The following is a 23,573-nucleotide window of genomic DNA, read 5'->3' on the forward strand; positions in this document are numbered from 1 at the left end:
GTACGTTGTCCGCGCCGGAACCTGCGTACACCCGTCGTGTGATCTGATTGGCTGAGAGAAGCGCGAGTAGGCCTATCAAGAGCAACCAGGAGACGGGCTCGCGCTTCCCAATGGCCCAAAAGCTCTTCACTCTGACTGGAGGCGGACGGAGCGAGTGGAAGCGGACGGAAGCCGCGCGGCTCAACGAAAGAGATGGAGGAGGCAGCGGGTGAGTCCGCTGGTACCGGGAGGAGCGGCAAGGAGCCGGCCCGTAACTGCTGGTCGGGGCTCCGGGTGTTTAGCGAATCGTCTTATTTGTACTGTGAGGGTCGTGGAGGCGCACCTGTACTTCTGCTTGTAACTCAAGTTACAAGTTTTCACGTAACCGCGGCGCTGCTCGTAGACGTTGAGTTCAGGCAGAGAACATGTTCGCTGTTAAAAACACAATTCTGCCAAGTTTTATGCCATGGGTTTTTTGTTGTTTGTTTGTTTTGGTATCCCGGTGATGCGGCAAAATTTGAGGCTTAGATTTTATTAGTTAGGAAAGAGTCTCGTTTACAGGGTTCGAAAAAGAAGCCGGAACATCACATGCTTTTAATTCTTTGTGGAAGTTTTATTCTAGCATTCTAAAGCTTAATACTTAAAAAGAAAAATGAAAGCAGTGTGGGACGGAATACATACAAGCGGATATAATTAGATTTGCACAAATTAACCAAAAAAGACCTTCATAAATAGGGATTTGCCATATTATCTTCTGAAAGGCCTCTGGCCTCATGCCTTGGGCACCAAACTCTTACAGGCTGAACTCATCCATAAGATCATAACACTGGAGGGAAAAAATCTGAAACGGCGTGTTAAATTCACTACAAGGTAGGAATATCTTCTAGATTGATCAGTCAAAAAAGAGCTAACTAGGGGGAAGATGCACATAAAAATTCAAAAGGCCTAACAGAGTATGCGGTTAAAAAAAAAAAATTGACCTCCCTGTGCCCTGAGGCAGTCCTCCATGTCAGTTTTATCTTTCTTATAGATGTATCCAGTGTATCAAATAATCGCGATTGGTTAGACTTACTGATGAGGCTCACCAGGATTTGTTAGGGACTTGTTAGTAATGTAGGTTTCTTTTTTCTCAGGGGAGGTACTACTTTTCTTGCCCCTTCCATCACAGCCTCTCACATCTAGTAGGCACTCAGTGAATATACTTGGTTTGTTTATAAGTTTACTTAGTAATGAAAGGTTCTTTGGCTGACCGGTAAGAATTGCTGTCTGAGAAGTTCTTTGCTCCTTCCAGTTACCTGACGAGAACATGAGTGTCCTGTTTGAGTCTCAGATAGAATTCCCCACTCCCACCAGTGAGGAAAGCAGATCTTTGCAATTAAGAGCTTGACTGAATCAGGACCCAGATCTGGCTCTCGTGTTTCCACCAGAGCCTTCCCCTCCTCTTCCAACAAAAGTGAAGTTGACTCTCAAATACCATTTGATGTTAAGTAGTTTAAGTAAATAATCTCTTCAGTTGCCACAAGGGTGACCTGGAGCCATGGTCTGGGGCTTGGTGTTTGCAGACAGTAATGGGGGTGGTTCCCCTTTGTCACCTTTCAAGATGTCCTAGCCCCACATGCTGGAAGCAGACCTATGACAGGCACTGTAATGCAGTGATGACAAGGACCTGCTTAAGAGCCAGGGAAGGTGCCCTCAGTTCTTCCTAGGGAAGCTTTGGAGGTGGAGGCCTTTGAAAGTACCCTTGAGAAATGGATCAGGAGGAGGGACAGTATTTATGCTTGAGCCCTACCCAAGGACCCAGGTGTGCAGGGAGGGTGGCAGAGAGAGCAACTTGTTGGAGGCCAGGCAGGAGTCAGGATGGTGAGGTCCTGAGGGCGCTGGGGCAAGAATGTGGGGGCTTTGCAGAGGGACTGAGGGTTGTGTATATGCAGATGGCAACTCATGCAGGTTGCAAGGATTGCAACAGTATTTGGTAACATTTGGAAGGAAGAAAAGCTGGGGCATAGTGGCTGGTGGCCAGTAGGGATCCACAGAGTTGTTGGGCCCAGGACCTGTGTGGGAATGACCAAGGACGCAGGTACATCCTGTACCTGCCCTTGTGTACCTGGCATTTCTTAAGGCACAGCTAGCAGCCTGGTGACACTGACATATACATGCACACATGATTGCAGCTGCTCTGGATCTCCAGAACTGTAAGTGTCCCTCCTGAGACTGGAGGCCAAGGCTGCCTCGAGTGCCTCTCTGACCCCAGAGGAGAGGGGTGGGTGCTACCTGGGCAAAGAGGTCCCTCATGGCTATAATGGCTCCGTCTGCATTAGTCTCTACCTAGTTCCATCGGAATAAGCTGGGCAGCAGCAGCTTATTGGTCCATCGCCTGTGTGTGCAAGCACATAGGTGTGCAATCACACACATATGCACTAGAAAGAACAACGGTTTAGGGCATTTCAGACAGTAGTGGGAGCGGCAGCATTGGAGGAACCAGTGGTTCAGGTCTGGGGACTGCAGGAAGACCTTCCGTGGAAGAGACAGGTTTCAGGACTCCCCTGGTCTCAGGGCGGGAGGTATGTGATGACCCAGTGAGCGAGCAGTGAATGCAAAGGGTCTCCCCTCTTACCCTTCTGAGCAGAGCCTGGAAACCTGGCCGGCATCCAGCATATCATCCTTGTCCTCTCGGGAAAGGGTGGGGTCGGGAAAAGCACCATCTCCACGGAGCTGGCCCTGGCTCTGCGCCATGCAGGCAAGAAGGTGAGCACCTCTGTCCCCAACCACTGCGCCTGTCCACTTTTGAGCTACTGCTCCTGCCCCTTGCAGTAGACATACAGGGCAGCCAGCTGGTTTCTTCCTGCCTTGGGAGGCCCCTACATGCCATGCAGACATCCTGCCTCCTTTCAGGTGGGGATCCTTGATGTGGACCTCTGTGGCCCCAGCATCCCCCGAATGCTCCGGGCAGAGGGCAAGGCTGTTCACCAGTGTGACAGCGGCTGGGTGCCCGTCTTCGTGGACCAGGAGCAGAGCATCTCCCTCATGTCTGTGGGTTTCCTCCTGGAGAAGCCAGATGAGGCTGTGGTGTGGAGAGGCCCCAAGAAGAATGGTAATGACCGGGTAGGGGATGGCACTGTCAACCTTACAGCCTCCCCTTGCCAACCCTTCTGTGCTCGATTAAAAAGCCAAAACTGCAGGAGCCTGGGGCTGTGGCCCTCTTGACCCCAAGGGCCTCCTGCTCATCTGAGCAGTCAGGCCCCAGCCTGGTGTTGGTGTGCACTTCCACTTGATGGGTGCGGGCGATGAGAGTGAAGTACAGTTATGTGGCCATCTGCTACAGGGTCCTCTTCTGGGCAGGAAGGGTGGGTCTGCCCAGACCCCAGCCCACCCTCTGTGTGTTGGGGGAGAGCAAGATTGGGCTCCAGCGCCTCTGCACCAGCAAATGACATTAAACCCCTCTAGCTGGTGGTGAGGCCGCAAGTTTGAGTAGTGGGTACAGCGTAGGGGCTGCTTCCACTTAGATCATCTTCTCTAAGGCTGTGAAAGGTGAGGTGTCCCCAAGGCCGGGCACAGGCACCCCAGAAGGGTCACAGCCCCAGCCGTCCTCCACCGAGGCCTGAGCACAAGTCCTGTGGAGTGGGGTGGCCCAGCAGATGGGAGGACCTTCCTGCTGTACTGTGCTCCCCTATTCTGGGTGAGGAGTGGCATGGAGCCCTCATGCTCTCAGGGTCACGGGACCTGCAGGAAGGTCTGTGCACTGGAGGCCAGATGGAAGAGGCGGACTTGGGGATACCCCTCCTGAGACCCCTGCCACCTGACCTCCCTGGGTCTTTACAGCGCTGATAAAACAGTTTGTGTCTGACGTGGCCTGGGGGCAGCTGGACTACCTGGTTGTGGACACGCCCCCGGGAACCTCTGATGAGCACATGGCCGCTGTGGATGCCCTGCGCCCCTACAGCCCCCTGGGGGCCCTCGTGGTTACCACACCCCAGGTACTACGGAGCACCATCCCATTTCCCATGTGTCACTTCACTCGGTGGGCTCCTTTCCCTACTCTGTGTTCATCTTGGTCGAATGTTCGGGGTGCCCATTGGCCTGCCCCACCTCTTCCCTGGTCTGCAGGCAGTGTCCGTGGGGGACATGAGGCGGGAGCTGACCTTCTGTAGGAAGACAGGGTTGCGGGTGATCGGTGTCGTGGAGAACATGAGTGGCTTTGTCTGTCCACACTGCACTGTGAGTCGTGGGAAGTTGTGGGGCCACCACCACCAGCCTTTGGGTCGGGGAGGAGGAAGCCTGGGAGGGTAAGGATGTTGCTGCACCCCACCCACCTGCTCCCTGGTTTCGGCTCCCACCCCTTGAGTGTGGAGAGAGTCCTCAGGCGGACCCTGCACCTCTGTCCTAGGAGTGTACCAACATCTTCTCCAGGGGAGGTGGCGAGGAGCTGGCCAGACACGCTGGAGTCCCCTTCCTAGGTGAGTGGGTCAGGGCTCCCCTCAGCCTCTGCTCCAGGTAGTCCAGCCTACCTTTGCCCACTGCCCCTAAGGTGGGGGAAGATGGCAGCAGCCATGTTCACTTGTCTTCCTTCGTCTGCGGGCATCAATTTATCTCTATGCTAGTCACTGCTGACCAACCGAAAAGAAATGGTCTGAGGGAAAGGCGGCACCACCCAGGCTTTGAGGAGGAGCCCATAGCTGACACCTGAGACCCCAGTGACTGCGGCTCTGGCTCTGGGAGCACCTCTATGGGGTGGGAGTCGGGGTACACCGGTTGTGCATGGCCACATGTGCCCAGTGCTTCTTGCCCTGCTCTTTGCAGCAGCCGGCCTGGGCCTCCTGGGTAGGCTACTGGCTGTTGAGGTAGAAGTTGAGGCTGAGAGCCCTTCCAGGCACCTCAGCCAGAGTGCTGCTGACGCTGTTCGCCCTGAGCTAAAGCAGCACTGACAGCAGCTCCTGGGCAGTGGGAGGTACGTGGACATGGCCGCCTAGCCCTCACTCTCACTGCCTCACCCTTCCTTCTGTCTTTGCAGGCTCTGTGCCCCTGGATCCTGAGCTCACGAGGAGCCTGGAGGAGGGCCGAGACTTCATCCAAGAGTTCCCCCAGAGCCCTGCGTTTCCTGTACTCTCTGCCATAGCCCAGAAGATTCTGAATGAGACGCCTGCTCAGCTCTCCTGATTGAAGCAGCCTCAAACATCTTCTCTTGGCGCCACTGTGAGGCTCTTGCTCCCAGACTCGAGCAGAGGTCCTGTGTGCAGTTCCTGGAACCTGAAGGCTGGCTGTGGGGCTGTCACTGTGCGCACATCTCCCTGCCCGGGCCCTTGGAGATAATTCAGTGTCTCAGCAGCATTTTGTCACCAGAGGCGCTAACAATGAATGGTTCTGCTGGGTTGGCCTGTGGCAGGCCCCCGGGGACAGTGTAGGATCCTGGTGCATGGCCTAATCTCTGGTGCTGGCACATCCCCTTTTCATGTCATGGTATTCACGTGCCCCAGAGACAGACAGGCCCCTCCTGACACTTGAGTTTCACATTGTCTACAAAGCTTGTGGATCTGGAGGCTGCCTGGGGACTTTTTCACCCTCAGGTGCCCGGCAGCCTACAGGGCTATAATTGATTGTGGTGACAGAGGAGAGCACCCTGTAAGGTATTAAATCTGTAACTGCAGAGGAGCCTGTGGTTAAACATGTCTTGCTACCGCGATTACAAGTCTGAGATTTCTAGATCATTCCATCCTGGTCCTGCCTCTGCCTCAGAGTGTGGTTTATGTCCTGTAGCAGACAGCATCCATCCCTAAGTCCCAGGGCCTGGGCCAGCAGGCCTATTGTCCACAGACCCTTGAAGACCTGGGCAAGGATGTGTTTGAATGAAGTTTGGTGGGGATTTGTAGAGGGATTTGAGATACTGGAGAAATGTGCATGGGGGCCTGTGGCTGCTAGTGCTGACCGCCCACTCCACCCTCCACACCAGGGTCTGGGGCAGAGCTGAGAGCGCGAGAGGCAAGTGGGAAACAGTCAGTCCCAGGACTCTTCCTGAACCTTTCCCAGGAAGGCAGGAGGAAGACCGTTCTGGAAAGCAGAATTGTGATGGGGGTGCTACTTTTTTCAAGAGAAGAGGTTAGTTAGGCTCTCAGCAGAAGAGCTGGGGAAGACCTGGGACAGGAGTGGCAGGGGCGTCCAGGAAGGCAACCTCAAGTACCACTTCCTGGGAGCAGGATGGACGGGTATTTCCTGGGGGTGTAGGGAATATGGGGGAGGGGCTGTACTGAAAGAAGAAGGCAGGGGGAAAAGGAAGTGCCATTGAGGGGTTTGGCCAGGATCACAGGGGCCTGGAGAAGATCAGCACCCATGCTGGCCCCAGTTGACACAGCTGCTGGGCTTCTTGGATCGGTGGCTGCTGCTACTGTGCTCCAGCTTCCCACCTCCAAGAATGCTGTCCCAGGAGGACCTGAGGAAGTGCGTTCCACCCCTCAAGTAGAAGTGGGTGTCCTGGAAGCACCCAAGGTGGGAAGACATGAAGAGAAAGTTTTAGCACAGGGAGGGCAGTGGTAGGGTGTGTGGGACTGAGGCAGCCAGAGGGGGTGTGGGCTGAGCTGGCATTGGGAGGGAGTCTGCAGGTGCTTTTCCCTACCCCAGAGTTTTATCCCTGTGGTCACAGGTCGTGTTTATTAGATTGCTTTTAATGGATGACAGCTGGGGAGGGCTATGTCCTCAACCCTTCTGATCTGGCCCTCAGGGACCAAGCTAGGGCCCACAGGTCCTGAGCCCACGTAAGCAAAGCCCCAGGACTCTGTCCCCCAGGAAAAGAACCCCAACAAGTGAGTGGTGTGGGGCCTGGCCCCTAAGAACTGAGGGGCAGGGTGCCCACCAGGCTCTGGGGGGGACAAAGGCCTGTTCTGACCCCAGGACGGTGTCTGGCCTGGACAAGCTTAAGGTCAGCAGTGAGCAAAGTGATCCTCACCGACATCACGCAGGTCAAGTCCTAAGACACTGGGGGGGCTGGCACATGTGATGTTGTTGTAGGTGTACACAGGTAGCTGGCAGTCATCCCTCTCCGTGACAACCTGGACAAAACGGGGCACAACAGTAGGGTGCTGCAGGGCAAAGGCCCTCAGGGCCCAGAGGGGACAGCCGCAGTGCCAGGGGTTGCCCTCCAGCCACAGGCGCTCCAGGCCAGGAGGCTGTGGCACAAAGGTCCGCAATGAATTGTTCCTGAGGCTGAGGTAGCGCAGCTGCCCCAGTGGCAAGAGTAAGCCCTCCGGCAAGGCCTCCAGGTGGTTGTGTGAGACATCCAGCCAGAAGGTGCGCTGCAGGGGCCCCAGGGCTTCTGCCGACAGTGCTGACAGCCGGTTGCGGGCCAGGAGAAGGTATTCCAACTTGCTGAGGCCCTGGAACAGCTGGCTGGGCAGCTGCGTGAGCTGGTTGGAGGTGAGGTCCAACTCCAGGAGCTCAGGGAGTCCTCCCAGACTCTGCTCCTCGATGACTGCGATGCCATTGTCCTTGAGGAAGAGCCGGCGCAGCCCCGAGAGGCCAGTGAAGGTGTGCTGGCGGATACGGCCTAGGCAGCTGCCCTCCAGGTGCAGGCTGTGCAGCTTGGCCAGGCCCTGGAACACTCGCTCTGGAAGATCCCGCAGACAGTTGCCAGAGAGGTTCATGACGGCCACGTTCGAGAGACCAAGGAAGGCGCCCGCCTTGACCTCCTGGATCTGGTTGTCGTTGAGCATGAGCACCTCTAGCTGGCCGAGGCCCTCGAAGGCCTTGTCCGGCAGCTGCCGGAGGCGGTTGTGGCTCAGCCGCAGCTCTTCCAGGAAGTGCAGGTCCTTGAAGGTCCGGGGCCGCAGGCTGGCAATGGCATTGTGTGAGAGGCGCAGGACATGCAGGCCCAGCAGGCCCGGGAAGGTGTCCTCCAGGAGGCCACCCACGCGGTTATGTGACAGGTCCAGCCAGCGCAGTGCTTTCATGCCCAGGAAGGCCCCTGGGGCCACTGCAGCAATGAGATTGTGGTCTAGGTAGAGCTTCTGGAGCTTGGGCAGCTTGACAAAGACGTTAGCCTTGATGCTCCGCAGGGCATTCCTGCTCAGGTCCAGCTCCCGGAGCTCTCCAAGGCCGCAGAAGAGTGGGGGCTGCAAGTAGGCCAGCTTGTTGCCCGCCAGCACCAGCTCGTGCAAGTTGGCCAGGCCCTGGAATGTGGTGTCGGGAAGCACAGCCAGGCTGTTCCAGCCAAGGTTGAGGTCCCAGAGGTTGGCCAGGCCCTGGAAGAGACCCTCATCTACCCTGCTGAGGAGGTTGTTGTTGAGGCCAAGTGAAGCCAGGCCCGGTGTGTGCAGGAAGGTACGAGGCGCCAGACTACGCAGCTGGTTTCGTTCCAGGTGTAGGTGGTACAGGTTCTGCAGGCCCAGCAGTGCCTTTGGCTCCAGATTGGCCAGCCCACTTCCCTGCAGGTTGAGGAAGCCCAGGCCAGAGAGGTTCTGAAAGGCCGCCTCGGGAATGGAGGAGACGTTGTTGCCATCTAGCCACAGTGCCTTGGCACCTTCTGGGATGCCATCAGGTAGCTGAGTGAGGTTCCGGGAGCTACAGAAGACGCTTAGTTCGTCTGTGTAGTCGTCATGGCCACAGGTGCAGACGGCTGGGCACTGCAGGCCCTCGGCGTCCCCTGGCACTCCAGGCTCTACTTTCTCCAGGCCACAGGGGCCCAGTGCCCAGGAGACTAGCAGCACCGCCAGGGCCAGGCCTCCTGCAGAGAGAGGGGCTCAGGGAGAGGTGGCACTGAGGGGCCCAGGATGAGCCCTGGGGTAAGCAAGACACGGAAATTTACAGGCTTTAGACCACACATGTAGGCCACCATGTGACTTAGCATCCAGACCACAGCACTCAACCATAAAAAGAGGTGCTGCTAATTGGACTAGAGAAGGATGTGAGCTGAGATGTGCTGTCACCTCACTTAAATCAGGAGTGGAAGGCAGGTCAACTTGAACGTTCCCCCAGCTCAAAACTAACAGGAGTGATGAGGTGGCAGTGCCTGTTACAGAGAAAACAGGGCTGGGCACCTGGTGATTAGGCCATGTGTCCATCTGTATCCCCAAGGGGAACACTTGAGCTGGGCCAGGCTACCAGGTAGGCGTGGAGAAAGGTGTGAGCAAGAATATTCTGGAGTGGGCCTGGGTGGGTATGTACTTGTTGCCCTTAGGGGCTGGACAGGGAACTAGGCATGTGCGGCCTGCACCCAGGGACTTGGCCCAGCACCGGTGTGGGGAGAGGAACAGGGTGCAGGCCTCTGGCAGACAGGGACCCTACATCAACACTCAACTCACCAGGGTCAGGTTGTATCAAGGGTGCCGGGCTCCCTAGCAACAATGCCCCAGAATCTCTGCTAGGCACTGGGCTTCCCCCTGAATCGGCCCATCTCTGCCTTCAGAGAGCTTGAGATCTTGGGGTGGGGCAGAGACACCACTGGAGGGTGTCCTGTCCCCAGCTGGATGGAGCTAGACCCTGAGACAGGACAAGAGAACAGTGGTTTGGGCTCCAAGTGGCTGGGAGGGCAGCAGGCCCCAGCCCAGCTGCCCAGAGGGTTCAAGGCAAGGTGCCTGGGTTGGGGTTTAAGGAAATACCCACCCTGTCTCACTTAGGCCACAGTCCAAGGCCCTTGGGCAAGAGGAGGAGACCCTCTGGGGTCTGGCACAGCTGCACCCCTCCCCAACACCCCTACAGCACCATTTCTCCCCATTGGCTACCCAAGGCTTTGGCTTACCCAGAGCTGAGCCCTCCCTGGGGGTTGCCCTTGCCCCAGTGGGTTCGGGGGCATGGGGAGCCTCACCTTTCCTCAGGGCCATCCTGCATGCAGAGCAGGCCTCAGGCAGGCAGGAGCTTCGTGTCTGCTGGGGGCTGGCTGTTCCTGCCTCTGGATTTCCCCACCTCCAGGACAGCCAGCGCCCTGTCACCAGCCAACCCAGCCCTGCTGGCCCTGGGTTCCGTTAACCCCCTCCTGTCAGGCAGCCTGGTGACTGGGGTGTAGACTGCCCAGGGGAGAGGCTGAGGGGGCTGCTTCCACCCTGAAGTCACTTTCAGGATCCAAGTTGGGCTATGGCACAGCACCAGGGGCCCACAGGGGCCCACCTTGCACCACTCCCACCCCTGTGCTCTGCAGGCCTCCTGCCCATGGGTGGGCCTCCTTGGGCAGTTCGTGGGGTCCCCCCAACTAGCAGATGGCCATGTGGGGGTTAAGTGGGAGCCACCTCATTTCCCAATGGGCCTGCGCATCTGCCCTGGCATGCTGACCAGCCCCTTCCCTTCCCCCTCCCCATTTCCTAATAGCCTGGGTGGGGTTGCCTGGCCCAGCCTTGGCTTCTCCTGTGACCTCAGGGTCAGCTGGTGTCTGGCCACTGCCCCTCCCCCAGCCTCTCTTCTAGGAACGCCTGGCAGGGCCCAGCCACCTTCTTTATGCTTTCAACGGTCTTTGCTCTCTCTGGAAGATAGTGAGGAGCAGCCTGGCCTCTGGACCAAACTTCGTCTACTGGGGGCTCCATATTGTCCTGCAAGGCTTCTGTGGGAATATGGCCACCCCGTTCTGTACATGGGCCGCTGGGACGTGTGCCCAGTACCTGGCAGGAGGTCAGTCCCAGGTCAGGAGGTGGAAGTAGGTGATGGATGGCCAGGCTGCTCCAGCTGAGGGGAGCCCCACCATGTCCTTGTTTGCCAGCCCCTGGCTCTGCTCTTCCTGTGCAAACTAATTGCAGTCTGGCCCTCCGCTGTCCCTTCCCTCCTCTAGAGAGGATAGTCAGCTACGCCTGCCCACTGGTTCCTAGCTTTGCCTCTGGTGGTGGGCCTGCGTTTGGATTGGGTTGGGAAGAAGCACAACTGGGTCTGGGAAGGGCAAGGCTTGTTGAAGTTTAGGGAACTCTCAAACAAAGCAGGTCTGTATCTGACTAGGTGGACGGTGTGAGGGAAAGAGATGAAGCAGGCAGGAGCTGCCTGCACCCTCCCCTGCGGGGTCTAGAAGCTCTGTCTTGCCTGTGAGGCCTGGCCATTGGGCCCAGAAGAGGCTGGAACCCACTCCCCTCCCCCACCAGGCATCCCCTCCCCAGCCTCACCAGCCATGGAGGGGAAGGTAGCTTTATCTCTCTTTCTTTATTGAGCTTTTTTTTTTTTTTTTTCAGGTCATTTCTCAGCTTCTGAGAAATTATAGATCCACAGGGAGAAAGTCCACACCCAGAAATTTACAGAGTAAACATACATTTACACAGTAGAAAATGCGGACTCAGCAGGAGCTCCCAGGCCAATGGGGCCTCTTCTCTGGAAAGTTCCCTGCATGGAGGTCCCTCTCTGCCCAAGGGTGAGGCAGGAGCAGGGTGCATGCAGGCTGGGAAAGGAGGGTTACCAGTTCTGTTGCACGTCTGAGGGGTGGGACAGGAAATTCCTGTGAATCCCCATCAGGCTCGCATGGCAGGGAAAGCCCTTACAGGATTTTGGCACCTGTGTTGGGTGTTTTTAAACCTTCCTTGAGTCCTGCAGTAACATCAGTGCTCAGTGTTCTAAAGAGAACAACTCTGACACCGTTGCCCAGGCCAGCTCTGGTCCCTGCTCCCCGACAGTGGCCTGGATTGACTCAGGCTGGCCACTGCCCTGGCCTGTCTGACCAACTGAGAGTCTCCCTGAGGAGTTTGGATTGGTTTGTCTATTTTTGATCTTCCTGTAGATGGTGGTTCACAGAAGCACTGGGTCTGTCTGCTTGTACACGTGACATATATGAGATTAGCTAGGTCTAGACACAGTTGTCCCTGCGTTCTCGTTCATGTCACATCTGCAGAGGGACATTGGGGTGTTTCCAGCAGTGCTGCTCTGAAGGTCACAGGCCTGTGTTTCTTGGGGCATGGGTGCATTTCTGTTGGTGATGAATGGCTGTGTCTTTTTAGCAGGTGAGGTCAACCCTTCCTGAGTAGTTAGGGGGCCACACCCTCCCGGGGCTACCAGGGGCACCTTCAAAGCCTTGTCTGCTCTTAGCCATGAGCAGGGTGGATGGTGGCTTTCATTGTTCTGAGTCTTCATCACCATCAGAGATGGTGGCTCCTCAGGGACTCACTGGCTGGTGGGCTGTCCTGTTCCATCAAGTGTGTGTTTCATTCTCTGGCCAATTTTCTATTTTCTATTTGGTGGTCAGATATGATTTAGGTTTTTAAAAAAATCACATTGGGATGCAAGCCCTTTGTCAGGTGTGTGGGCCCATCTTCTCTGCTGTTTGCCTTTTTGTTCTCTTCATCATGGTTCTAGTGAGAGTTCTTAATTTAATGTGGTCTCATAGATGTTCCTTAAATGTTACACATTGAACTTGGTTCCTCAAATAGCAGTGATAAAGATGGAAAAACTCTGGTTTCAAGTCCTATTTGGCACATGATTTGTATGTTTTCCTAACATACATTGAAAACCCATACTATTTACCTTTCGCCTTGACTTCTGCAGGCTGTCTTCTCTCCAATCCACTTCCTAAGAGTGTGAGGCAGAGCTCAAGTTTAATTCTTTTTGGTGGGTTACGATGACCAACCACCATTTAGTCATTCCCTGCTTTTCAGTGCCACCTGGGCATAAATCAGTTTCCACTTCGGCCCGGGCCTTTTCTGGGCTCTCGTTGCCTCCCTCAGGCTCCACCTTGAGCCACTGGGGCTTTGGGGTAGCTCTAAGTAACTGGTAGAGTAAGTCCTCCCTCTTCCTCCTCCAAGAGCACTCGGCTACTCGAGGTACCTTGCATTTCCTTATCCACTGGGAGTAACTGGTCAGGTGTCTAAAACAAAACCAAAAGCCACTTGACATGAGTTTTGTTGCAGTTTGGGGAGAATTGACATCTTTACAATACTGAGTCTTTGAAGGTAGACATGATATAATTCTCTCTCTTATTTCGGTCACCTTTGGTTTCTCTCAGTTTTTGTAGATTGCTATGTCATGATCTTGCACATATTTTTTATTTTTTCCTAGATCGTTGTTACTTTTTGATACTACTATAGATATTAGCTTTTTCCCTCCTTAATTTCATTTTCTGTTTGTGTAGGCTGAAACTGTTTTCTAGGAGTATATTGGGATAACATAGTAAAAGTATTAATGAATGTGGTGCTTTTATCTAACAGATTTTTAAAACAGCTTTATTGGTATGTAATTCACACACCATAAAATGCACCCATTGTAAGTATACAAGTCCATGATTCTTAGTAAATGCGTAGCGTTACGCAACTATACCCACAATCCAACTTCAGAACATTCTCATACAACGTGGTCTCACCTTTTTCATTTAGCATAGTGTTTTCTGGGGTCGTCCACAAGACTGCATACTAGTGCTTCATCCCTTGTTATGACTGAACAGTATGCCACTGTATGGATTTGCCCCATTCCGTTTATCCATTCATCAGCTGATGGACATTTGAGTTGTTTCCACTTGGGGTTATTACAAATACTGCTGCTATGAACATTTGTATACAAGTCTTTGTGTGGACATGTATTTCATTCTTCTTGGGTAGATTCTTAAGAGTGGAACTGCTGGTTCATATAGGATTTATGCCTAACTTTTTTAAAAGCTGTTTTCCAAAGTGATTGTATCATTTTACAAATGATACTCTACAAAGTAGGAGACTTCCATCTGTTTACCTCTTCGCCAACATTTGATATGGTCTTTTTTTTTTAAATTATTTTTATCTATACTAATTTTAATTTGTGTTTTCTCTGACAATTAACAATATTGGGCCCTTTTATTTCTTGGCTATTGTATCTTTTTTGGTAAAATCTTAATTTAAAAAACTTGAATAGAGTGGTTTGTCTCCTTATTGCATTCTAAGACTTTATATATTATGGGGTAACAAATACAAAATTTGTAGATATTTTTCCTAGTCTATGGCTTGTTTCTTCATTTTGTAGTGCTGTCTTTTGAAGTGCAAAAGTTTTGAATTTTAATTAAAGTTTTAAATTCAATTTCTCTTTCATGGCTCAAACTTTTGGTGTCATGTCTAAGAGTTCTACCTAACTCAAGATCACAGAAATTTTCTCCTGTGTTTCCCCCTAAAATCTTGATTACTTTTAGATTTTACATTTAGGTCTATGATCTATTTCGAGTTATGTATATGGTGTGAGGTAAGAGTCTAAGTTTACTTTTTTACATGTAGTTACCCAATTGTCCCAACACCATTTGTTAAAAAGACCATTTTTCCCACTGAAATGTCTTTACATCTTTGTTGAAATCAATTGGCCATAAATATAAGGATTTATTTCTAGACTCTCAGTTCTGACCTATTAAACTACATGCCTATTACCCTTGCACCAATGTATCATATTACTGTGGCTTTATAGTAAGTTTTGAAATTAGGCAGTGTAAGTCCTCCAACTTTGTTCTTTTTCAAAATTGTTTTGGCTCTACTAGGTCCTTTGTAGTTCCAAAGAGAAATTGACATCTTAACAGTAGCCTTCTAATCATGGAATATAGAATATCTTTGTTTATGTAGATCTTTAATTTCCCTTCTCAACTTTTTGTAGTTTTCAGTGTATAAATCTTACACTACTTTTGATAAAGTAATTACTAAGTATTTTATTAGTTTTGATACTATTTTGAATTATTTTCTTAATTTCATTTTTGGGTTATTATTAGTATACAGAAAGAAAATGGATTTGTATTTATCTTGTATACCAGGACCTTATTAAACATATTAGTCCAGGTATGTGGGTATATCTGGATTGCTTAGGATTAGCTACATATAAGATCATATTGTCTGTGAATAAGGACATTTTTACTTCTTCCAATATGTATACTACTTTTTTTTTTTTTTGGTGCCTTATTGCATATCTAGTACACTGTTGAGTAGAAATGACAAGAGCAGACATTCGTGCCTTGTTTCTGATTTTAGAGAGAAGCATTCACTCATTCGCCATGAATTACGATGCTAGCTGTTGCTTTTCGTAGGTGCTGTGACAAACAGAGTGATGTTCCCAACCAGAGATATTCATGTCTTTATCTTTGGAATAGTAAATATGTCAGGTTACATGGCAAAGGGGAATTCAGATTGCTAATCAGCCGACCTTAACATAGTGAGATTAAGTGGATTTTGCAAGTGGACCCAGTGTAATAACAAGAGTCCTTAAAAGTGGAAGGGGGTCTGAAGAGGTCCTTCTCTTCTGGAGGAGTGTTCCCTCCTCTACTTTCTGAGTTTGTGATTGGTGTTACTGATGGAATGCATTAATGAAGCCGTTTGGGTCTCGGCTTTCTTTGCATGAAGACTTAAGAGTTTTTATTAGTTCAATTTTTTTTTGTTATAGGTCTATTCTGATTTTCCATTTCTTTTTAAGTCAATTTAAGGGATTTGTGTCTTTTTAGGAATTTGTCCATTTCATCTACGTTATCTAATTTATTGATATAGGGTTTTTCTACTACAGATGATCCTTGACTTGCAATGTGATTGCATCCTGATAAACCTGAGGAGGTTAAAAATTCACTTAATACATCTAAACTACCAAACAGCATAGCTCAGCCTAGCCTACTTACATTAGCCTACAGTTGAACAAAATCAACTAACATGAAGGCTATTTTATAATAAAATGTTGAATATCTCATGTAATTCATTATAGCTATTGTTTCTGTACATCGTAAAGTCAAAAAAATCATTAAGTCAAACCACTGTAAGTCAGGGACCACCTGTAGTTCTTTATAAATCCTGTTAACTTCTGTAAGGTTGTTAGTGATGTTCCCTTCTTTCATTCATGATTTGGTAATTTGTGTTCTCTCTTATTTTCCTGGTCAGTATAACGAAGAGATTGTCAATTTTGTTGATCTTTTCAAAGAACTTGGTTTTTCTGTTTTCTTTCTATTCCTCTCTAATCTTTATTATTTATTCTTCTTTTGGGTTTTATTTGGTCTTCTTTTTTCTAGTTTTTAAGGTAGATGCCTAGGTTTTTTGAGGTCTTTTTTTTTTTTTAAATCATACATGTGTTTAAAACTATAAATTTCTCTCTAGTACTGCTGTAGCTGCATCCCACATATTTCGATATGGTATTTTCATTATCATTTTTATTTGACCCACTTGCTATTTGGAAATGTTTTATTTAATTTCCAAATACTTGGGGTTTTTCCAAACTTCATTCTGTTGTAGATATCTAATTCCACTGGGGTTAGAGAACATGTTCTGTATCATTTCAGATTCTTAAAATATATGATGACTTATTTTGTGGCCTAAGATACAGTCTATCCTGGAGAACATTCCATGGGTACCTGAAAAGAATGTTGGTAGAATGTTCTGTAAATAAGTAGGTTCAGTTGACTGATAGTGTTCAATCTTCTATATCCTTGATGATGTTCCATCTAGTTGTTCTAAAATCTCCAATTATTATTGCTGAATTACCTATTTTTCCTATCAATTTCTGAGATTCCTTTTTCCCATTGATTGCCCTACCACCCTTGTCCCTTCTATCAGCTCCTTTGCCCACACTGGTCCCTGGAAACATCCTCTGTATGGGCTAGCCGTCACAGGGATGCGGCGTGCAGAGCATGGACCTCCTCAGGCACCACGTGGCAGAGGCTCCCAGCTGGAGTCCCCAGGCATGGCCCCACCTCTGGCCTCACTGCATCAATTCCCCAACCCAGGTAGGTGCTAAAGGCCTGACCACATTAACACAGAAACAACTTGGTAAAGATAATGACAAAGGACTCATGAGAGGGTGACCTCCTCTAGAGGTAGCTGGGGGAGAGAGGAAGAGGAAGAAATGGGGTGACACCAGGTACCTCCTTGGATGCCAGGAAAAGGAGGGGGCACACCCGCTCCCAGGAGCCCTCTTCTGGTGAGCACAAGACTGCCAGCCTCAGCAACAGGGAGAAGGGCTGCTCTTGTTGAGGAATCACGTGGGGGCCCCACAAAAAAGCCAGAGATAATACACAATCTGCAAGCAAGAAACACTTCCAGGAATAAACACTTTCTAAATTCTTCTCTTATAAATATGCATTAAAACATTTGATAATACAAGCAAAGGGCTCTGAAATTAATTTAAAATTAAGCCAAGACTGAGTTTCCTGCACTTCAAGCAAGAAGTTCACCTAAAACATCTGAATACCCAAATGTGCTTGAAGGCAGCTGTCACAGGAGCTCCAGGCCCCTCAGCCACATCAGTCCTTGGGCACCTTGAAATGGTCCTTCTCTTTGCGGATGGCCCTCATGGTGGTGACAGGGTCCGTCTCACCCGCGTGCTGCTGCACAGTCTTCTCCCTGCAGAAGCCAAGTGCCAGGATGCAGGTCGTGAGGGTGTGAGCAGGTGGACACAGGATTGGCCCACCAATTCACCCAGGGCATCAGGGAAGAAAAGAGCCTAGAAGAGTTGGGGCATTCTTAAAAATCAAATGTGACAGCCTTGGCCAACTTGGGTGTTCCTGTGGACAGCACAATGACAAAGCCCAATCCTGTCGGCGACTCAGACAACAGGGCCACCAACCTTACACTGGCATGTGCATGGCCTAGCATCACCAGGCTCCCTGAGAACGCCCTTGGCCTGCCTATTGATCCTGACTTCAGGGTCAGAAAGGACCCCGTGCCCCTGCCAGGGCGCTAAGCAAAGTATCCCTCCTCACCTTTTAAGAAAATGTGTCTGATTCTGTGTCTATATTTAATCAAGATTTCAGGGCAGTCTCCTCCACCATTTGGGATCTTCAGGAGTTTCGGGGAGTGGACATAGTGCTTGAGTGAAGCAGAGGCCAGGACGCCTGAGGACAGTGTGGGCCCCGCCTATGCCCACCTGCTCACACCCTCACCTCACTCTCATGAACGGGTTGTAGGTGAACTCCTCCGCAATGGTGGATGGCACTGTGGGCTCCCCAATACTGTACTTCTCCTGCAAAAGAAATGTGTCACTTTAATACAGAAACTTCTAAAGATAACATTTCAAAATACCTTCTAATGATCTTAAAACACTGTCTGACCTGAGAAGGCAAAGAGAGCAGTCAGGTCAGGGTGAAGACAGGACCCTTCCTGCTTAATAGAGATTTGAGTGTTGCAGCTGCCACCAACAGCTTGTCCTACTTTTCTTGCTGTCTTGGAGGTGGAAAGGGACATAGAACTTTCTTTTCATTATTATGAAGTTTATATTACAGAATTAATAACCAGTGAAAATGCAGAAAACACAGAATAAAAGAAAACATCCACAAACCCACCCCCAAGATGGGATGGGGCTGCACAGCTCATTGCTGGGAACAGTGAGAAGACAGATGCCTGGGGTCTATCCCCTCAGATGACAGTTCCCTCTAGAGGGTGGTGAGCTCTTGTTGCAGGATGTTCAGGCAGGGGCCCCTCTATATGGGAGAACTACTCAGGACGAACCCTCAGTGGGCAACTTGTCACCTCCAGTCAGGATGGCCTCTCCCCTAATCAATACTGACCAGGACAGAGAGAAGACACAAACTGGGCCATTTGCCAACTGGTAGCTTCTATAGAAACTCCAGGAACAAGGTCAAAGTTAACAGCTGGGGGTCTCCATCCTCCCCGAAAACCCTGCCCTTCTCCTGGCCAACCTGGAGGGTCACAGGGCCAGAGCTTGGACAATAGCTGTTGACACCCAAGCCCAGACTTCCTGAACATGAAGGACTCTCCACACCCCCACAGCCACCCCCAACACACTGTGAGCACTGATATCAAGAAGTTTAATCCCTCAATCTTGGGAGGTGTGTCAAGTTGGGATCTGGCAGGAGATCAAGATGAAAATTTACTGCTAATCTCTGTTATTTCATTTCTGGTGAAAACAAGCTTAAAATGTTTTATAATATTTCCTGTGCTTCCTCCAGTATTCTCACTCCTAAGAAATCTTCCTTCACTTTCTGTGAGGGAAGAAAATAAGTTAATTCTTCTAAGGATAATTTTAAAACAGGTCCTTACATGTATAGTCGGGGGAGTATAAATGTCATAATCTTTTGGATTATCTATTAAAATGAATGTTAATGTGTAGTGATTTTCCTACAGAAGCAGGAAGGATGCAGAAATGTAAACACAAGAAAGTTAGAAACCTTAACTGTCCTCCTTAAGTGAAGCAGAGGTCAATTAGGCAAAATTATATATGAATGACATGTACACATTAGTATATTTGAAAGTAAGATGGATGGACAGTGATAAAATAAGTACAGTAAAATGTTCATAGTAGAGAATGGGTATTGATTATGAATGTTCACTATGAAATTCCTTTAATGTTTCTGTATGTTTGACACAATTCAATATATTGTCAAAGAAGAAACCACAGGGATATTTTTAAAGTATTTCAAACTGAAGATAATAAAAATAAAATATTTCAAAATTTGTGAGATGCTGCTAAAGCAGTACTTGGAGGTAAGTTTTAGCTTTAAGAGCTTATATTAGAAAAAAGAAAGCTCTAAAATCAGTGACCTCAGTTTCCATATTAAGAATCTATAAAAAGAACAAAGTAAATCCAAAGAAGAAAGGAGAATAAAAAGAGCAGAAATCAGTGCAATAGAAAAACAAGGAAAATTAAGGCAAAAGTTTTTCTTTTAAAAAATCAACAAAATTGATAAGAATAGAGAAAAAGAACACGAATTGCCCAAATCAGAAATGAAAGGGGCTATCACTACAGTGCCGACAGATATTGGTGGGGAGGGGATCGTATTGATCTAAAAGTAAAAGCTAAATCTACAAAACTTCCAAAGAAAACATTTTTGAGGAGAAAATTTTTGACCTTGGGAAAAACAAAGATTTCTTAGGAGACAAAAAGTATGAACCTAAAAGAAAACACGCTGGACTTCATCAAAATTAAAAATGCTCTTCAAAAGACATTGTTGAAAAAAATAAAAGGCAAACCACAGAATGGGGAAAACTATTCACCATACATATATCTGACAAAGGGCTTATATCCATAATATACTTTTTTAAAAAAATCTTATTATTCAATAAGAAGACAATCCAATGTTTTAAACAGGCAAAAAGTTTGAACAAACACTTTACAAAATGGCCAATAAGCATATAAAAGATGCTTGGGCACTAGGTAAATGTAAATTAAAACCACAGTGAAACACCACTACATATCAATTTAAATGATTAAAAAGACTGACAATACCAAGTGTTGGTGAGGATATAGAACAACTGGAACTCTCATATTTTGCTGGTAGGAATGTAGTACACTTAGGAAAATATTTTGGCAGTTTCTTTACAAGTCAAACATACACCTAATACAACCCAGCCGTTCCACTCCTAGGTATTTACTAAAGAGAAATTAAAACATATATCACACAAAGACTTGTACACAAATGTTCATAGCAGCTTTATTCACAACAGCCAATAACTGGAAACATTAGACAGCAACAAAAATGTCTATTGACAAGTGAATGGGTAAACAAAATGTGGTATATCCAAACAATGGAGTACTATTTATAAATAAAAAGAATGAACTACTGATACATGCAGTAATATGAATGAATCTCAAAATTATTCTGCTGAATGCAAAAAAGATACAAGAGTACATACTGCATAGTTCTATTTATATGAAATTCTTGAAAATGCAAGCTAAGTTCTAATGGCACACAGTAGATCAGTAGTCCTCTGGAGCCAAGGCAGAGAAAGAGGCGTGAGGAAGATTTGTGGGTGATGGAAATGTTCTGTGTCTTAATTGTAGTGGTAGTCGTTTGACTGGTATATACATCTGTCGAAATTCACTCAATTGTTCACTTTAAGTTGATGCAGTTTATTACATATTAACTAAACTTCGACAGAGTTGATATTAAAAAGAGAACAGTATGAAAACTGTCGATAAATTTGAAAACCTTGATGAAATGCACAAATTCATTGAAAAACACAAGTGGCTAATACAACTGACTCAAGAAGGTGAAAAATCTAAAAGCCCTACACAAATAGAAGAGATTAATTCATAACCAAAAAAAATCTTTCCACAAAAAGAATTCAATGCCCACATGGCTTCACTGGCGAATTCTAACAAACTTTAAGAGAAGAAATATTAACAGTTGTAGAAAACTCAGAAATTGGGAGGAGGAAACACTTTCCAACTCATTTTATGAAGCCAGCATTTCCCTGATATTAAGACCAGACAAAAAATATTACAAGAAAATAAAACTAGAGACTGACATCCCTTATGAGCAAAGACACAAAAATAGACTCTAACAACATGTGAAAAGAATAATATGCCATGACTAAGGTTCACTCTGAAAGCAAAGTTGGTTTTACGATTGAAACAAATTGATGTACTCCACCATATTAACAGAGTAAGAGAGAAAAGAAAAACATGATTATATAATAGATGAAGAAAAAACATTTGACAAAATTCAACACCAACTTATGATAAAAACTCTTAGAAAACCAGGACTATAAGTGAACTTCACCATCCTGATAAAGAAGATTTATGAAAAACCCATAGCTAATATTGTACTTCATGATAAAAGACTGAATACATTCCTCTTAAGACTGGGAACAAGCCAAAGATGTTCACTCTCACTACTACTTTTTAACGTTGCACTGGAGATCTTAGTCAGTGCAACAAGGCAGGAAAAATAAATAAAAGGCATATAGATTGGAAAGGAAGAGATAAGTCTCTGGTAGGTGATGACATGATCGTGTGCTAAGGAACCTATGGAAAAGATGCTAGAATGGGTTAGCAAAATCACAAGGATACAAGGTCAAAATACAAAAATCGATTGTATTTCTAAAGACTATCAACAAATGACCATTTACAATAAAATTCAAAAACATGAAGTACTTAGCGGTACGTTTAATAATACGTGCAAGATCTTTAACACTGAAAATTACAAAATATTCCTGAGAAAAACTAAAGACCTCTCAATAAGTGGAAAGTTATATCATGTTCATGGAAAAACTCAGTATGGGTAAGATCGCAGGTCTCTCCAAATCTTTTGTTACAACGGTCCTAATCGAAAGCCAAATTGACTTTTTTTTGTAGAAATTAACAAGGTGATCCCCAAATTTATATGAAAATGCAAAAGGTTTAGAAGAGCCAAAAGTAATTTTTAAAAAGAATAAAGGTAGAGGATTTATACTATCATTCTCGGACTTAATCAAGACATTGTTACTGATGCAAAGATAAGCCATACAGATCAATGGAACAGAACAGAGTCCAAAGTAGGTTTATGCCTACAGGATCCAATTTATTCTGCAAAGATACCATGGTAATCCACTGAGGAAAGTACACTCTTTTCAACAAATAGTGCTGAGCAACTAGTTGTCCATATGCAAAAAGTGAACTTCTAACTTTACCTTACACCATACGCAAACATTAACTTGAAATGGATCATTGACCTAAATATAAATTTATATAAACATAAAAGCTAAGACTATACAACTTCTAGGATAAAACATAGGAGAAAGTCTTGGTGATATAAGGGTATGAAAAGATTTTTTAGCTAGGGCACAAGAAACATAAAAGAAAAAATTAATAAACTGAACCTCACCAAAAATGTAAACTTTTATTCTTTGAAAGATACTGTTAAGAAAACAGAAATGCAAGCCACAGAATGGGAGAAAATATCTGAAATCTGTATCTCACAAAGACTTGTTTCCAGAATACATAAAGAAATCTTATAGCTCAGTAAGAAAGCCCAATTTTTAAAATGGACAAAAGATTTGAACATACACTTAACAAAAGACACATAAAACACCAATAAGCACATGAAAAGATGCTCAATTTCATTAGCCATCAGAGAAACGTGCATTTTAAAACCACAATGAAATACTACTATGCACCTATTAGAATGGCTGAAATTTAAAGGATCAACAATACCAAGCGTTGGTGAGCACGTGGAGCCACTAGAGAGCTCTTGCGCATTGCTAGCTGGAATGCAAAATGGTACGACCAATTGGAAAACAGTTTGGTAGTTTCTTAAAAGTTAAATATACACTTACCATACAACCCCGAAATTCCACTCTTAGGTATGTTACCACAAGCAGTGAAAATACGTGTCCACACAAAGACTTGCACACAAACGTTCATAGCAACTTTATTTATAATAATGAAAAACTGGAAACAATCTAAGTATCCATCCATAGATGAATGGATAAACAAATTATAATACATCCATATGAAATACTACTCAGAAATAAAGCATGATGAATCTCAAAACCTTTTTGCTAAGCAGGAGCCACATACATCAGAGTAATGTTATATGAAAATCTAGAAAACAGTAATCTATAGTCACAGCAGACCAGTAGTTGGGGGGACTTCATGGGAAGGGGCAATGGAACCTTTTGGGGTAGTGGAAATGTTTTATATCATGATTGTGTTGGGAGTTACACAGGTACATATATTGTCAAAATTCATCGAACTGTACACTGCTCGCTCAGGTATCTTTTATTGTATATAAATTATCCTCGATAAAGTTCAGTTTTTTAAAAAGTAGATACCCATGATAAGAATGAGTTCAAAATGTATGAATTGCTATTGAAAGAGCACTAAGCCCAGGTATTAAGTGAAAAGGAAGCCACAAATCAGTATGTATAGTATATACACAGGATGAGCTTTTTTCTTTATATTAAGTATTCATGTATGCTTGGTGTAAAAAGCGGTATAATATTTATCAACAAATGAGGGTAGTGTTTGAATTTTTACAGGTATTATTTTATAAGCGCCTCCCCCTCAAAAAATAGATAAAGATG

At 47.0% G+C, this 23,573-nt stretch overlaps 3 protein-coding genes across 8 annotated transcripts in view; 1 reads left to right on the top strand and 2 right to left on the bottom strand.

Annotated features, from left to right (window-relative positions):
* Positions 1 to 69: 69 nt before the first annotated feature.
* NUBP2 (nucleotide binding protein 2) lies at positions 70 to 5,657 on the top strand. Of its 6 annotated transcripts, XM_023521346.1 has the most exons (9): positions 123 to 208; positions 779 to 849; positions 2,099 to 2,171; positions 2,606 to 2,724; positions 2,872 to 3,070; positions 3,799 to 3,953; positions 4,084 to 4,194; positions 4,364 to 4,433; positions 4,988 to 5,656. In XM_023521346.1, exons 5-9 carry the CDS (start codon positions 2,917 to 2,919, stop codon positions 5,131 to 5,133), a joined length of 636 nt encoding a protein of 211 aa, XP_023377114.1. In that variant the 5' UTR covers positions 123 to 208; positions 779 to 849; positions 2,099 to 2,171; positions 2,606 to 2,724; positions 2,872 to 2,916; the 3' UTR covers positions 5,134 to 5,656. The 6 variants fall into 6 exon arrangements, with proteins under 6 accessions (XP_023377113.1, XP_011375179.1, XP_023377114.1 ...); XM_011376878.2 differs by lacking the exon at positions 2,099 to 2,171; XM_011376877.2 differs by lacking the exons at positions 779 to 849; positions 2,099 to 2,171 and having other exon boundaries at positions 72 to 208; positions 4,988 to 5,657.
* A 603-nt stretch (positions 5,658 to 6,260) lies between these two features.
* Positions 6,261 to 9,782, bottom strand: IGFALS (insulin like growth factor binding protein acid labile subunit). Its single transcript, XM_011376883.2, has 2 exons — positions 9,767 to 9,782; positions 6,261 to 8,686 (listed from the first exon to the last, which is right to left on the bottom strand). The coding sequence occupies exons 1-2, from the start codon at positions 9,780 to 9,782 to the stop codon at positions 6,888 to 6,890; spliced, it is 1,815 nt and encodes a 604-aa protein (XP_011375185.1). The 3' UTR covers positions 6,261 to 6,887.
* Positions 9,783 to 16,865: 7,083 nt separating this feature from the next.
* HAGH (hydroxyacylglutathione hydrolase) overlaps positions 16,866 to 23,573 on the bottom strand; it is a 17,636-nt gene continuing 10,928 nt past the window's right edge. The window contains exons 6-7 of the mRNA XM_023521468.1: positions 17,711 to 17,809; positions 16,866 to 17,171 (exon numbers count right to left, since the gene is read on the bottom strand). Of these exons, the coding sequence (XP_023377236.1) occupies positions 17,072 to 17,171; positions 17,711 to 17,809 (199 nt within the window). The 3' untranslated portion in view covers positions 16,866 to 17,071. The remainder of the gene's footprint in view (positions 17,172 to 17,710; positions 17,810 to 23,573) is intronic.

Source organism: Pteropus vampyrus, unplaced genomic scaffold (assembly GCF_000151845.1).
Source record: "Pteropus vampyrus isolate Shadow unplaced genomic scaffold, Pvam_2.0 Scaffold303, whole genome shotgun sequence".
NCBI lineage: Eukaryota > Metazoa > Chordata > Mammalia > Chiroptera > Pteropodidae > Pteropus > Pteropus vampyrus.